Raw genomic sequence first — 12,763 nt, 5'->3', positions numbered from 1 at the left:
TTGGCCACAAGGAATTAAACATTATTAAAATTATTAATTCTTTCCAAATGGAACTATTCAAATTATGTTGTGAAGAATCGCAAATAAATCACAGAAATTCAAAATATCTCAATGCTTTTTTTTTTTTTCAATATACACTACCTGACGACAAAAGTCTTATCTCAGTTAACAAATAATAACTTGACTTCTAGTTGATCATTTGGAAAAGTGGCAAAAGGTTGATTTTTCTGATTAATCATCTATTGAACTGCATCCCAAGACCTTTTGGAACCCGCATGGATTCAATATTCTTGCTGAAGGAAAAAGCATGGTTTGGGGTTACATTCAGTATGGGGACGTGCATGAGATCTGCAGAGTGGATGGCAACATCAACAGCCTGAGGTATCAAGATATTTTTGCTGCCCATTACATTACAAACAGGAGAGGGCAAATTCTTCAGCAGGATAGCGCTCCTTCACATACTTCAGCCTCCACATCAACTGGGCCAGCCCAGTCACCAGACATGAACATTATTGAGCTTGTCTGGGGTAAGATGAAGGAGAAGGCATTGAAGATGAATCCAAAGAATCTTGATGAACTCTGGGAGTCCTGCAAGAACGCTTTCTTTGCCATTCCAGATGACTTCATTAATAAGTTAAATGAGTGATTGCAGAGATGTATGGATACAGTCCTCCAAGCTCATGGGAGTCAAACACAATATTCATTCTTTTTCCACTGCACTATGATTTTATATTCTATGCTGGACATTATTTCTGACAAGACTTTTGTCTAAGCAAAGTCAGACTTTACTGTCCTAATTAAATAATTAAAAATCAAGACATGATTATATTTTATTCTGGTAAAATAAGCGTAATCTAGAGGCATTTGTCGTTTATATAAGCTACTTTTGATATTAAATGATCAACTAGAAGTCAAGTTATTAGTTGTTGTTCCTAAAACTTCCGTAGGCGACAAGACTTTTTATTTTTAAATTTTTTGTCAGGTAGTGTATACGGTTTTGAGTGTTTTGCAGGTTTAAATGATAAGATCATTAAACAAGTTTATTATTTTTTGAATTTTATTACAATATTTGAAGATGGTGGAAGTGTGTCAGGGTAAAACAATGATCATTGGGAATTGCCTTGGAAGTTTTCATTTGGAAATTGCATTGCAAAAATAACGTGGCAATACGTTTGCAAATATAATGTGTCACACAGAATATACAAAACATTTTTTGTATTTTTGGGATAAACGTTTTATCAGTGTCCAGTTAGTGTCCACATAATTCTGAAAGTCTGTGCTTTTCCTCTCACCTCGTTCATTCGTTCATCCTAACAGGTGTGAGAACCATCATGAGAAGCTGAGTGTGTTCTGCTGGACTTGTAAGAAGTGCATCTGTCACCAGTGCGCGCTGTGGGGAGGCATGGTACGCACTTCTGTCCTAGTCAGGCTGAAAAATTACGTGTTTGGTGTCATTTCCTCTTCAGATCCAAATGTGTTAAGATGAAGCATGACTGGTCACACATAGGAGTCAATTATCAGTGAATAATACCGGGGCTAATGTGAGTGAATGTCATGGTTTACACATTTTGAGTTCAGTCTTTCCCATCTATCCCATTAGGCCCATTTAAATAAAATAAATTTTCATTACCAAAGTGAACCACTCAAACATGCTCATGCTAGACTTTACAGTACAAATTCTCTTAAACTTCGAGACACTGTATGTCGAGATTCAGATTTTTACACTGTTCAGAGCTGAACTGTTTACTAATTGAGATTATCCACATGATCCTGTCTTCTTCATTTGTCTGCATGTAGTGGGCGGTCATGACGGGCTAATACTTTACCCCAAAAAAGTGAAGATTGTTCAGTTTGGTTATTTTCTTAAACAACAGCTGGCGCTTGTTTACTGAAAAAAATAGTTACAGTATTCTTACAGGTGCTGGAACGCCTTGAAAAGGCTTGAATTTTAATTTCAAGGTTTGAAAAATGCTTAGATTTTTGATAAAGTGCTTAAAACTCCTTGAAAACGTAATTGTGTTGCTTTCATAAGAATTAACCGACTAAATGGATAATAATTTTTGCTTTAGCATAAAATTAAAGCCTTTTAATCTGCGCACTTTACTTAAACAATGGGAAGAAGACAAAATGCATGGATGTAACAATTTTGGGAGTGAACAATGCATAAGGTTAAAATAGATATGAATTTAAGATGAAAGATTACACAATCAAGATTTAAGTAAATGACAGGATTTCAATTTTGAGCTTGGAGGAAACATGCCATCAAGAAGTTTCCTTAGAATACGTCTCAAAAAAGAACATCTGATATATGATAAAGTACGTATGTATGTATGTATGTAAATATGTCATTTGCCACATTTGTAAAGTGCTTGAAACCTTTGAAAATGAGAAAAGGTGTAAAACCCTGTTCATAGTTCAGTTAAATTTAATGAACATTAAAATACCACTATTATAAAATTGCATATCTAAAATTATTAGAACACAATACATAGGCCTATGCAATTAAAAAAAAATTATTGGAATAATTCATACATTTAACAAAACCAAATATAAAAGGAAAAACTGTGTCAGAAGACCCTGAGTGTCCTTTAATTTTTGTGATTTTGCCAAGTTAAAAGAAACAGGTGAAAGTTCACCGTCTTGCAGAAATCTCAGTGATGCCTAGAAATTTAAGTTGGTATTTTGCTTAATTAGTGACAAATCCTATTAGTCAGATAATTAAAGAAAATACCTCCAAATGTTAGATCTGATCATCTCATTCAGAACTTACAGTTGAAGTCAGAATTATTAGCCCTCCTGTTAAATTTTAAGTCTTTTATATTTTCTTTCCAGTTTTTGTTAATGGAGAGATTTTTCAGCACATTTCTAAACCTCAGTTATTAGAAATTGAAACTTATTTCTTTTATCTGTATAATATTTTACTAGATATTTTTTCAAAATGCTGGTATTCAGCTTAAAGTTCCATTTAAAGGCTTAAGTATGCAATTTATGGTAATTAGGCAAATAATTGTATAATGATGGTTTGTTCTGTAGACCAGGGATTCTTAAACTTTTTTTCACCAAGTACCACCTCAGAAAAAAATTGTCTCTCCAAGTACCACCATAATAACCAGAATTGAAGTACAGTTGCATGGTAGTCCTAAATAAGCAGCTACAGCTCTGCGCAGTTCAAAAACAAGGCAGATTAATTTTCATATTAAGAATGTTTATTATTGTCAGACACTTTAAACATGATAAACTGTACTTTGCTTACAGGTAAAAAAAAAAAAGAAAACTGCTGTACTTGAATGTAAAGTATTATCATATAGTAGCCTATTCATCAAAACCTGGAAAAGTTCCTTGGACCTCATAAATGTATGCTATATGTCATGATATTCATGTATAATCTTTTTGATAAATTTTAAATAGACAAATAAGTCATATATACATGCAACATATATCTTTGAAATCTAAACTTTAACTTGTATTTTAAATGTATGAATTGGATTCACATACTTAAATTAGATCAGCTTACTTTGTGTGTCAGAAAAGCAAGTGATTAAAACCAAACCTGTCAACATTGGGATATAAAAAGACAGGATATGCCCCAACAACCGTTACAAATATGGAGAGGAAATTTACTTAAAATGATAGAATACATAACAAACATTAGAAAATTGAAAATAAAGTAAAAGGTTTAGCCTATTAAAATCAGTTTACTGATCTCATCGGTGTTATCGTGTGCATCAAAGGGTTAAAAGTGTGTTTATTTTTTTTACTTTAATTATTCAGCGATTCCTCCGCATACCACTAGAAGGAAGCCTGCGTACCACTGGTGGAACTTGTACCACAGTTTGAGAACCACTGCTGTAGACAATCGAAAAAAAATGTTGTGTTAGAGGGTTAATAATATTGACCTTAAAATGGTTTTTGAAAAATTAAAACCTTCTTTTATTCTAGCCAAAATAAAACAAAACTTTCTCTAGAAGAAAAAAATATTATAGGAAATACTGTGAAAAATTACTTGCTAATAATTTTTACTTCAACTGTATGTAATACATTAATTTCAGTTGCATCAAACAGGAAGTAGCTTACATTTTCATTTTCCTGCTCTCCTCAGCATGGCGGTCATACGTTCAAGCCCCTGGCTGAGATCTATGAGCAGCATGTGACGAAGGTGAACGAGGAGGTGGCCAAGCTGCGGCACCGGCTAATGGAGCTCATTAGTCTGGTTCAAGAAGTGGTAAGCAGCATCGCTTCTCCCTTTACGCCCACTCCCAGCATTTAGACAAGTTCTGAATTGACCGTTCGTAATGGATGCTAGTTTACCAGCAACAAATCCATTTTAGATGCGACTGCTAATGACAAATCAAATGTTATCTAATTACAAGCATTCCTGGTTTGATAAGTGCTTTTGAAGGCGGTTTACATAATGTAGCATAAGTCCAGGACGCCAAGAAACCCACACAAACCCATCAGTTACTGTTTATAGCTCACTTTTTAATCCTTCATCCTGCGAATGTCCAATAGAGGGCGCCACAGCACGTAACAAATTTGCATGACCGGTATTTCCTCTACATTGAAGTTGCTCTACATGAACAAAAACAGGAGAAAACTTCCTTAAAAAATATGTTTTGGAGAATGTGCAGTTAATGTTTTAATTTCCAGAAGTTTGATGGTTCACTAATTGTAAGAGCCAGTTATGTGTAATTCATTTGTGATGATAATTTAGTTAAAAAGGTTAAAACATGATGAAAATTAATATTGAAATATAATAAGAATTCATAATGATTGTATTATCTAAAATGCAAAACTTAATAATTAATACTATTTAAAAACTTTTCTTTTGGTATTTTTTGGCTTCTGACAGTAATGCGTTATGATGTCATTAGTTTGTATGTTTAGGTCAGATTGCAGATATGCAGTTTTTTGACTGAGCCATATTGAGTCTATTTGAAATACCTTTTTGAATTTTTGTTTTGCATTTCTTCACTAAACCCTTTTTAAAAGAAGATTCGTTCTTGCTTGCGTTTTTTTTCCAAATACTGGTTGTTGGATTAGCTGTAAAAGGTGGTATATAAGGATGTACACGAACAGTGTGCCACTACACTAATGTTTAGTTTCTTTTGAAAGAAGCCTCTACAGTGCTGCATTTATTAATGCATGTTTGATTAAAATAAATTGAAATTATAATTTGACTGTTTATATAGCAGAACCTTCTGGTCTGATTCATTCGAGTGGTTCAAAGTTTCTCTCAGATTGTCCTCCTGATTTTCTAAAAATGATATTTTCTTTGGTTTATTAGGGGAAAATTTTAATTTACAATTTGTATTGAAATATTCTAATTTTGAAAAAAAATTTATATCCATAAATGCAAGTGTCTTAAAACAAAACCACTGTTTCTGGTTTTCCAAAAGGAATTTTGGTTATACTGTAAATCTTTAAAGCTGGTAAAATCAAAATTAGGAAAAAAAAACTTTAGTTTAGTTTATTGAAAAATTTTTAATAATAGGAGACCTGGTAGTGTTTTTATTTATTTATTTATTTTTTTTAGAGTTGTGCTTGTGTGTCTATTGTGTTTAAATTTAGTTTTATTTGTTTTTATTTATTTGGTAGTGTTTTTATTTATTTTTAAATTTTATGTTGTGCTTGTGTGTCTATTGTGTTTAAATTTTATTTAATTTTATTTGTTTTTATTATAATCTTATTGATTTGATTGTTATTTGTTCTCTGTTCTGTAAATGTAGATGAAAGTTGTTAGTCGAATTTTGCCTCATTGTATTTGTGTTACAGTGCAATAATTCATTAATTTGTTCATTCATTTTCTTTTCGGCTTAGTTCTTTTAATAATCAGGGGTCGCCACAGTGGAATGAACCACCAACTTACCCAGCTTATGTTTTAGGCAGCGGATGCCCTTTCAGCTGCAACCCATCACTGGGAAACACCCATACACTCATGTATGGCCAATGTCTCTCTCTTCATTGAACTTAGAGTGTCTTGCATTCAGAGATGTTGTTTATGCTCACACAGCTACTTTTCACATGAACTAAAATTTTAAGTATGATATCGTAGTGGACCACCCCTTTAAATGTAATATATATTATATATATATTATTATTTTTTTTATCATTTTTTTTTTTTTTAGGAGAAGAATGTTGAGGCGGTACGAGGGGCGAAGGATGAGAGAGTGAGGGAGATCCGGAATGCTGTGGAAATGATGATCGCTCGGCTTGATAATCAGCTCAAGAATAAACTCATCACACTCATGGGTGCAAACATGCTTTTTGTACAGTCGGACAAAGTTTTCAAAGGATCTTTTAAAGTGTTGTCGGTCTAATGCAGTGTTGCTGCATCCACAGGACAGAAGACCTCTCTGACACAGGAAACGGAACTGCTGGAGTCCCTGCTGCAGGAAGTGGAGCATCAGGTCTGTGCACTTGTGCATTAGTAAAATGGCGAATTCAGACTACGGTGAAGATCAAAATGAAAGAACAGAAATAATATTTATATTTGTTTCTATGACATGCTAATAGAGCAGGCACTTAGAAAAAAAACTTTATTTTGTGGGAAAACAGTGATCAAGTTAGAGAATAGAGCTGTCACAACAAAGAAATTTGGCTGATGATTAATTATAATTGTGATTAATTGATGATTTATTGTTTGTTTTGGGAATTTGACTAATGTCTGTTTTGTGAAAGATGCAATTTTAATTTAGGAATTGCAGATTAAAAATTGCAGCCATAGCAATCTGCTTGTCGGAGGCTTTCAGTCATTTTAGAAGAGACTCATCATCTCACATAGTCCAAACTGGAAAGGTAGGCTGCCAGTTAAAGGCATAGTCCCCCCGCTCACCGATTTTTACTCACTAAAAAAAATGTTAAATTTAATAAAAAAAATGTAAGTGGTTCCAAACCTTTACGAGCTTCCTTCCTCTGTAGAACACAAAAGAAGATATTCTTAAGACTGTTAGAACCCAAAAACCATTGACATCTGTAGTAGTAGTTACCGATTTTTCAAAATATCTTCTTTTGTGTTCAACAGACAAAGGAAATTCAAGGGTGAGTAAATTGTGACAGAATTTTTATTTATTTATTTTTTTTACTTTTTATTTTTGAATTTTGTGAATTATTCTTTTAAATTGAGATTTTCAGATAATTAAAGGGTCATAAAACACCAAAACACATTTTTTGAGATGTTGACATACATATGTCACACGTTGCTAAAAACACTATTTGGACACACATATGTCACAAAAAGGTGAAAATTGGTTGTTTTTGCATTTTTTTTTTTTTGAGCAAATTCGTTCTTCCGGTTTGAAAAGAAATGTTGAAGCTACGTCACAGCGATGAGATCCTTGTGTAAATTGAAGCGTGGAGACTGGATGTCTGTAGCGGCGAGTACAACGTGATGTCTTTGAGTTTTTATCATTAATTCAAACGAAAGACTTGGTTCAAAATCGGCACGCTCTATTGTGAGTGAGGTGCAGCTTCTTTGATATACATGATAGCTTCGAAGACCTGTTACAGTGTTCAGACGGCAGAGAGACGCCATGTGTTGCCAACCGTAATTAAAACAAGTGGAAGAAGAAGAAGAATTGTTTGGAGTCATGGGTCGTCAGTGTTGCATTTATAAATGTGCTGCAATGAAGGTTTTGTTTTCATTTCCCCGCTATGAGAGAGCAGCTGGACTCACGTGTGGATTACAGTGGTCTGCTTTTACACCACAAAAATAGGTTTGTAAGGAACCTTTTTTTTTTTTACCGGAGAGCTTTTCGATTGTGGAATTGGTGAAATCCGTATGTGCCACTCATCTCCTTTTAAAAAAGACGCTGTTCCAGTTGGTGTTGATTGTCCTGTCTCTATAGATTTGGTTAGTGTGGGATCAGTGTTCTTTATGTTCATTCAGATGGCAAAGTTAGTTTGTATCGTCAGCAGTACTCTATCAGTTTTTGATGACAGACCTTAGTCGAATTGATTTATTTACAAAGTTTACATTGTTATTATCACTACAATTTTATGGACTGAAAGATCCGCTGTAAAGGCAGCTCTCTGAATGTAAACACCTTATTCAAATTATTGCCGTCGTGTAGGATTTTCGACGCATTTTGTGACAGGATAGTCTATACACACACGGCTGACACTATTCTCTGCACCTAGTTGCCAAGAAATACAGGTTTTTTTTCTCTCATACTGCATGCGGTATCAAAAATCCCATTAAAACAACACTCCTCCAGGAGTTCCATGCATCCAATATCTCGTTTGTCCCTGAATGAAAGTGAAAATGCCAAACTTCAGTTAAAGTTGACAAATTAAGAATGAAACGCCCAAAATTACATGATACTCCTAAGGCAATTTGGATTGCGTGGTGACGCGATGACGTTAATCGAATTATGTGCTATAACATGTAAAACAGGATCATGAAAGGAACATTTAAAAAAGCAACTCATGTAAACACTTTAATCATATTATTGTCTTATTCACATTAAGGCAAATAATTCGATTACTGATGTCCATGTAAACGTGGTCACTGTCAATCCCCCTGCATCTGTGTTTGTGTTGTCTCTGTAAAAGTCAGCGCATGCATATACTGAAACTTCCCTTTCACCACTCGACACTCCCACCTAAACAAAGCTGGACTCACCCACTTTTCTGACTTTTTTCAAACTAGAGGTGTGAAAATACCCTGCTGAGACGGGGGTTTCATGGCCCTTTTAAGAAAATTACAAACTTTATATTGCAATTCAGAATAGATGTAATGCACGAAATATGGTTAACTGTTTTTTTTCCCCATCCTGATAGCATAGCTTCAAATACAACTAAAATAATTTCTAAATTTAGCAAATTTTAGGTTGCTCTCTAGTTTTGATCTTCACTGACTATTAAAAAATTGTCATTCAAAATCTAATTTAAACAAAAAAAAATCTAGAAATTTATTTTTGATTTAATTTCTGATGTTTGTAGATGTGTTGATTTGTGACGCGAGTGTGTTATCACCCCGCAGTTGCGTTCATGCAGTAAGAGTGAGCTGATCTCGAAGAGTCCAGAGATCCTGCTCATGTTTCAGCAGGTTCACAGGAAACCAATGCAGTCTTTCGTCACCACTCCTGTCCCGCCAGACTTTACCAGGTACACACACATAGACGCCGTACCTGCTATTCTCCAACATTATGTGGTGACAAGACCTCTGTACACTTGAACTTTTGCACTCTCCGTGGCAGACTATGTGCAATGAATAAACATGCACACCTTTAAAACTTCTGTACGCTTGTGGAAACATCAAGTTAACCTTTCTTGAATAGTTTACCCTGCAAGATAAATTACACTCAGTCTAATCTCTTATTTCTTCTCAGTGAGTTGGTCCCTGCATATGACTCCAGCACTTTTGTTTTGGCAAACTTCAGGTAGCGTCTCTCCATTTGTCTTTCTTATTAATTTATTTCATAAATGGTGCATTAGTTCTTATGCGTGACTTGAATTGTTGTTTTCTCATTGCTTTAAGTACTCTGCGGCAGAGAGCCGACCCTGTTTACAGCCCCCCACTACAGATATCAGGCCTGTGCTGGAGATTGAAGGTTTATCCAGTAAGTTTGTCGTCCATAACTGCAGTGCATCTGGAAAGTATTCATAGTGCTACACTTTTTACAGCCTTATTCCAAAATGGATTAATAAATTTATTTCCTGAAAATTCTACAAACAATAGCACATAATGACAATGTGAAAAAAGATTTGTTAAAATTGTTGCAAACTGTCGGCGCCAGTGGTGTAGTGGTTAGTGTGTCGACACATGCACTCCGTTGCTCGCAGCGACCCGAGTTTGATTCCCTCGTGGTCCTATGCCGATCCTTCCCCTCTCTCTGTTCCCCACACTTTCCTGTCAATACTCTCTACTGTCCTATCAATTAAAGGTAAAAATCCCCCAAAAATTATAAAAAATATATATATTTATATATATATTGTTGCAAATTTATTAAAAATAAAAAACATAAAAAAATAACATGTACATAAGTACCGCAAAGGCTGTGAATACTTATGTACATGTGATTTTTTTTTTTTTTTTTTTTTTTATGTTTAATAAATTTGCACCAATTTCAAAACGTCTTTTTTCACATTGTCATTACAGTGTGTTGTGTGTAGAATTTTGAGGAAATAAATTAATTTAATCCATTTTGGAATAAGACTAACAAAAAAAAGTGGAAAAAGTGAAGCGCTATGAATACTTTCTGGGTGCACTGTATGTCTGCTAAAGGGACCAAAAATCAAATCTTAAAGAGTTTTATTATTATTTATTATTATTTTATTTCATTTTTTTTGTTTTTTAATTCATTCATTCATTTTCTTTTCGGCTTAGTCCCTTTATTAATCCGGGATCGCCACAGCGGAATTAGCCGCCAACTTGTTTTATGCAGCGGATGCCCTTCCAGCCGCAACCCATCTCTGGGAAACATCCATAAATACTCACTTATACATTACGGACAATTTAGCCTTCCCAATTCGCCTGTACCGCATGTCTTTGGAAACCCACGCGAACGCAGGGAGAACATGAAAACTCCACACAGAAACGCCAACTGACCCAGCCGAGGCTCGAACCAGCGACCTTCTTGCTGTGAGGCGACAGCACTACCTACTGCGCCACTGCGTCGCCCCTGTTTTTCACAATATATATATATATATATATATATATATATATATATATATATATATATATATATATATATATATATATATATATATATATATATATATATATATATATATATATATATATATATTTACTTATTTTTTATTATAATTTTATAATAATAACAATTATAATAATAATAATTGTTATTTAATATTTATTATTTATTTATTTATTTATTTATTTATTTATTTATAATTTGTGAAGATGTACTGGACATGTTTCACCTTCATTTGCATTTTGCGTCTTTTACAGTGCATGAATGACAATATAAAAACATTGTACTCAAGTTAAAGAAGTACAGCTTTTTTATTACATGCAAAAACACATGTGGTTATCGCTTTTCCATATTAGCATAATGTTCATTAGTCATGCATCTTGCACTCAAATCATATTATTAAAGTTATAATTGGCATCTTTAAATGTTAAAAAATAGCCTGTCCTGCTGGGAAGAACAATTTAAATTTATTTTTTTGTTATTTTTTTACTCCTCTTGTTCTAACAGACTTTGATTTTGTCTTTTAGGATGGCAATGGTGTCGTTCGAGGAAACTATCTCTCTGTTTTTCTGGAGCTGTCAGCAGGACTTCCTGAGACGTCCAAGTAGGCCACACTAACTACTCTTCTCATCCTGCTGGGCGATGTCACAAATAACTCCTTTTTTCATGCCCGACTTGTCGCATTTTTTCCAGATATGAATACAGGGTGGAGATGGTCCATCAGGCCTCTAGTGACCCCACCAAAAATATCATTCGAGAGTTTGCGTCAGACTTCGAAGTGGGCGAGTGCTGGGGATATAACAGGTTCTTTAGGTTGGACCTTCTCGCCAGCGAGGGCTACTTGAATATGCAGACTGACACGCTTGTGCTCAGGTATGACCTTGGAGCTTTATATAAATTAATTTAGTTAGTTACTTTGTGTTGGGCCTGTGTTGCCAAAGTTGAAAACAAGGTAGTATTTAGGAACATCTTGGACTGAGTGTGATGGAACTGAATGTTGTTGCCTAAACAACTATTTTTTAAAAGTATTCTGTCTTTTAAATGAACCAGATGTCTTAAACACTACATTTATGAACTATTGCTCTATCCCAATTCGTATACAATAGAACCGCCTGTACTCTAACCACTAATATTGCCCACAATACATTGTGTGTTGAAGTAAATTCAATTAGAACTAGGGCTGTGCAATTAATCGAAAATCCGGTTTCGATTTCGATTTTGGCTTCTAACGATTATGAAAAACCATTAATCAAGATAAACGATTATAGCAGCATATACCGCCCCTTTTCTAGTTGGACACATTTGTTGCTCTGTAAAGCTCAGTTCCACGTGAAAATGACTAAAAGCACACACATCTAACGCCATCTTAATGTGAGCGCTTTAATGGTCAAATACATGCACACATTTGTGTCAGAATGCTGTTTAGTGATTATTCATATTAAACCTCATTTGTGTAATAAACAGAAGTTGAGAATCAAAATGTGAAAGAGAAACCATATCAGAGCTGCACTATTCTTAAAGTGACAGCGCGCAATATTCTTGCTGCCACCTGTTTTTATTATTAATCAAACAACAAAAGGAGAAAATCCCTCACTGCTCTTGACTGACTTTTGTAGCTGAAGTTTTTTTTTTTTCTTACAGTGAAGATGCTTAAAGCACAGTTTAAACATAACAGATTTAAAAGCTAATTTCTAATAACTGATTTATTTTATCTTTGCCATGATGACAGTACATTATATTTTACTAGATATTTTTCAAGATACTAGTATTCAGCTTTAAGTGACATTCAAAGGCTTAATTAGTGTAATTAGGCAAGTCATTGTATAACAGTAGTTTCTTCTGCAGGCAATCAAAAATAGATATTGCTTAAAGGGGCTAATAATATTGAGCTATTAAAATGGGTTTCAAAATATTTAAACCTGCTTTTATTCTAGCCGAAATAAAACAAATAAGCCTTTCTCCAGAAGAAAAAATATTATTGTAAATACTGTCAAAAATTCCTCCGTTAAACATCATTTGGGAAATATTTCTATTTAAAAAAAAAAATTCACAGAAGGGTGAATAATTTTGACTTCAACTGATAATCGTTTTGAATAATCGGGATTACA

General features: G+C 34.1%; 2 protein-coding genes across 6 annotated transcripts in view; both read left to right on the top strand.

Annotated features, from left to right (window-relative positions):
* The window catches only part of rabgef1 (RAB guanine nucleotide exchange factor (GEF) 1), a 128,238-nt gene that overhangs the window by 32,710 nt on the left and 82,765 nt on the right, over positions 1-12,763 (top strand). The window lies entirely within an intron of this gene.
* trim37 (tripartite motif containing 37) overlaps positions 1-12,763 on the top strand; it is a 54,039-nt gene that overhangs the window by 8,739 nt on the left and 32,537 nt on the right. For both annotated transcript variants that reach the window (XM_056466553.1, XM_056466554.1), the window contains 9 exons: positions 1,318-1,405; positions 4,100-4,222; positions 6,126-6,249; positions 6,340-6,407; positions 8,981-9,105; positions 9,330-9,380; positions 9,479-9,560; positions 11,183-11,259; positions 11,349-11,528. In XM_056466553.1, the coding sequence (XP_056322528.1) occupies positions 1,318-1,405; positions 4,100-4,222; positions 6,126-6,249; positions 6,340-6,407; positions 8,981-9,105; positions 9,330-9,380; positions 9,479-9,560; positions 11,183-11,259; positions 11,349-11,528 (918 nt within the window). The remainder of the gene's footprint in view (positions 1-1,317; positions 1,406-4,099; positions 4,223-6,125; positions 6,250-6,339; positions 6,408-8,980; positions 9,106-9,329; positions 9,381-9,478; positions 9,561-11,182; positions 11,260-11,348; positions 11,529-12,763) is intronic.

This window comes from Danio aesculapii, chromosome 10, assembly GCF_903798145.1.
Source record: "Danio aesculapii chromosome 10, fDanAes4.1, whole genome shotgun sequence".
Taxonomy (NCBI): Eukaryota; Metazoa; Chordata; class Actinopteri; order Cypriniformes; family Danionidae; genus Danio; species Danio aesculapii.
Note: the sequence above shows the minus strand (reverse complement) of the source record. Positions and strands in the feature narration are given on the sequence as shown.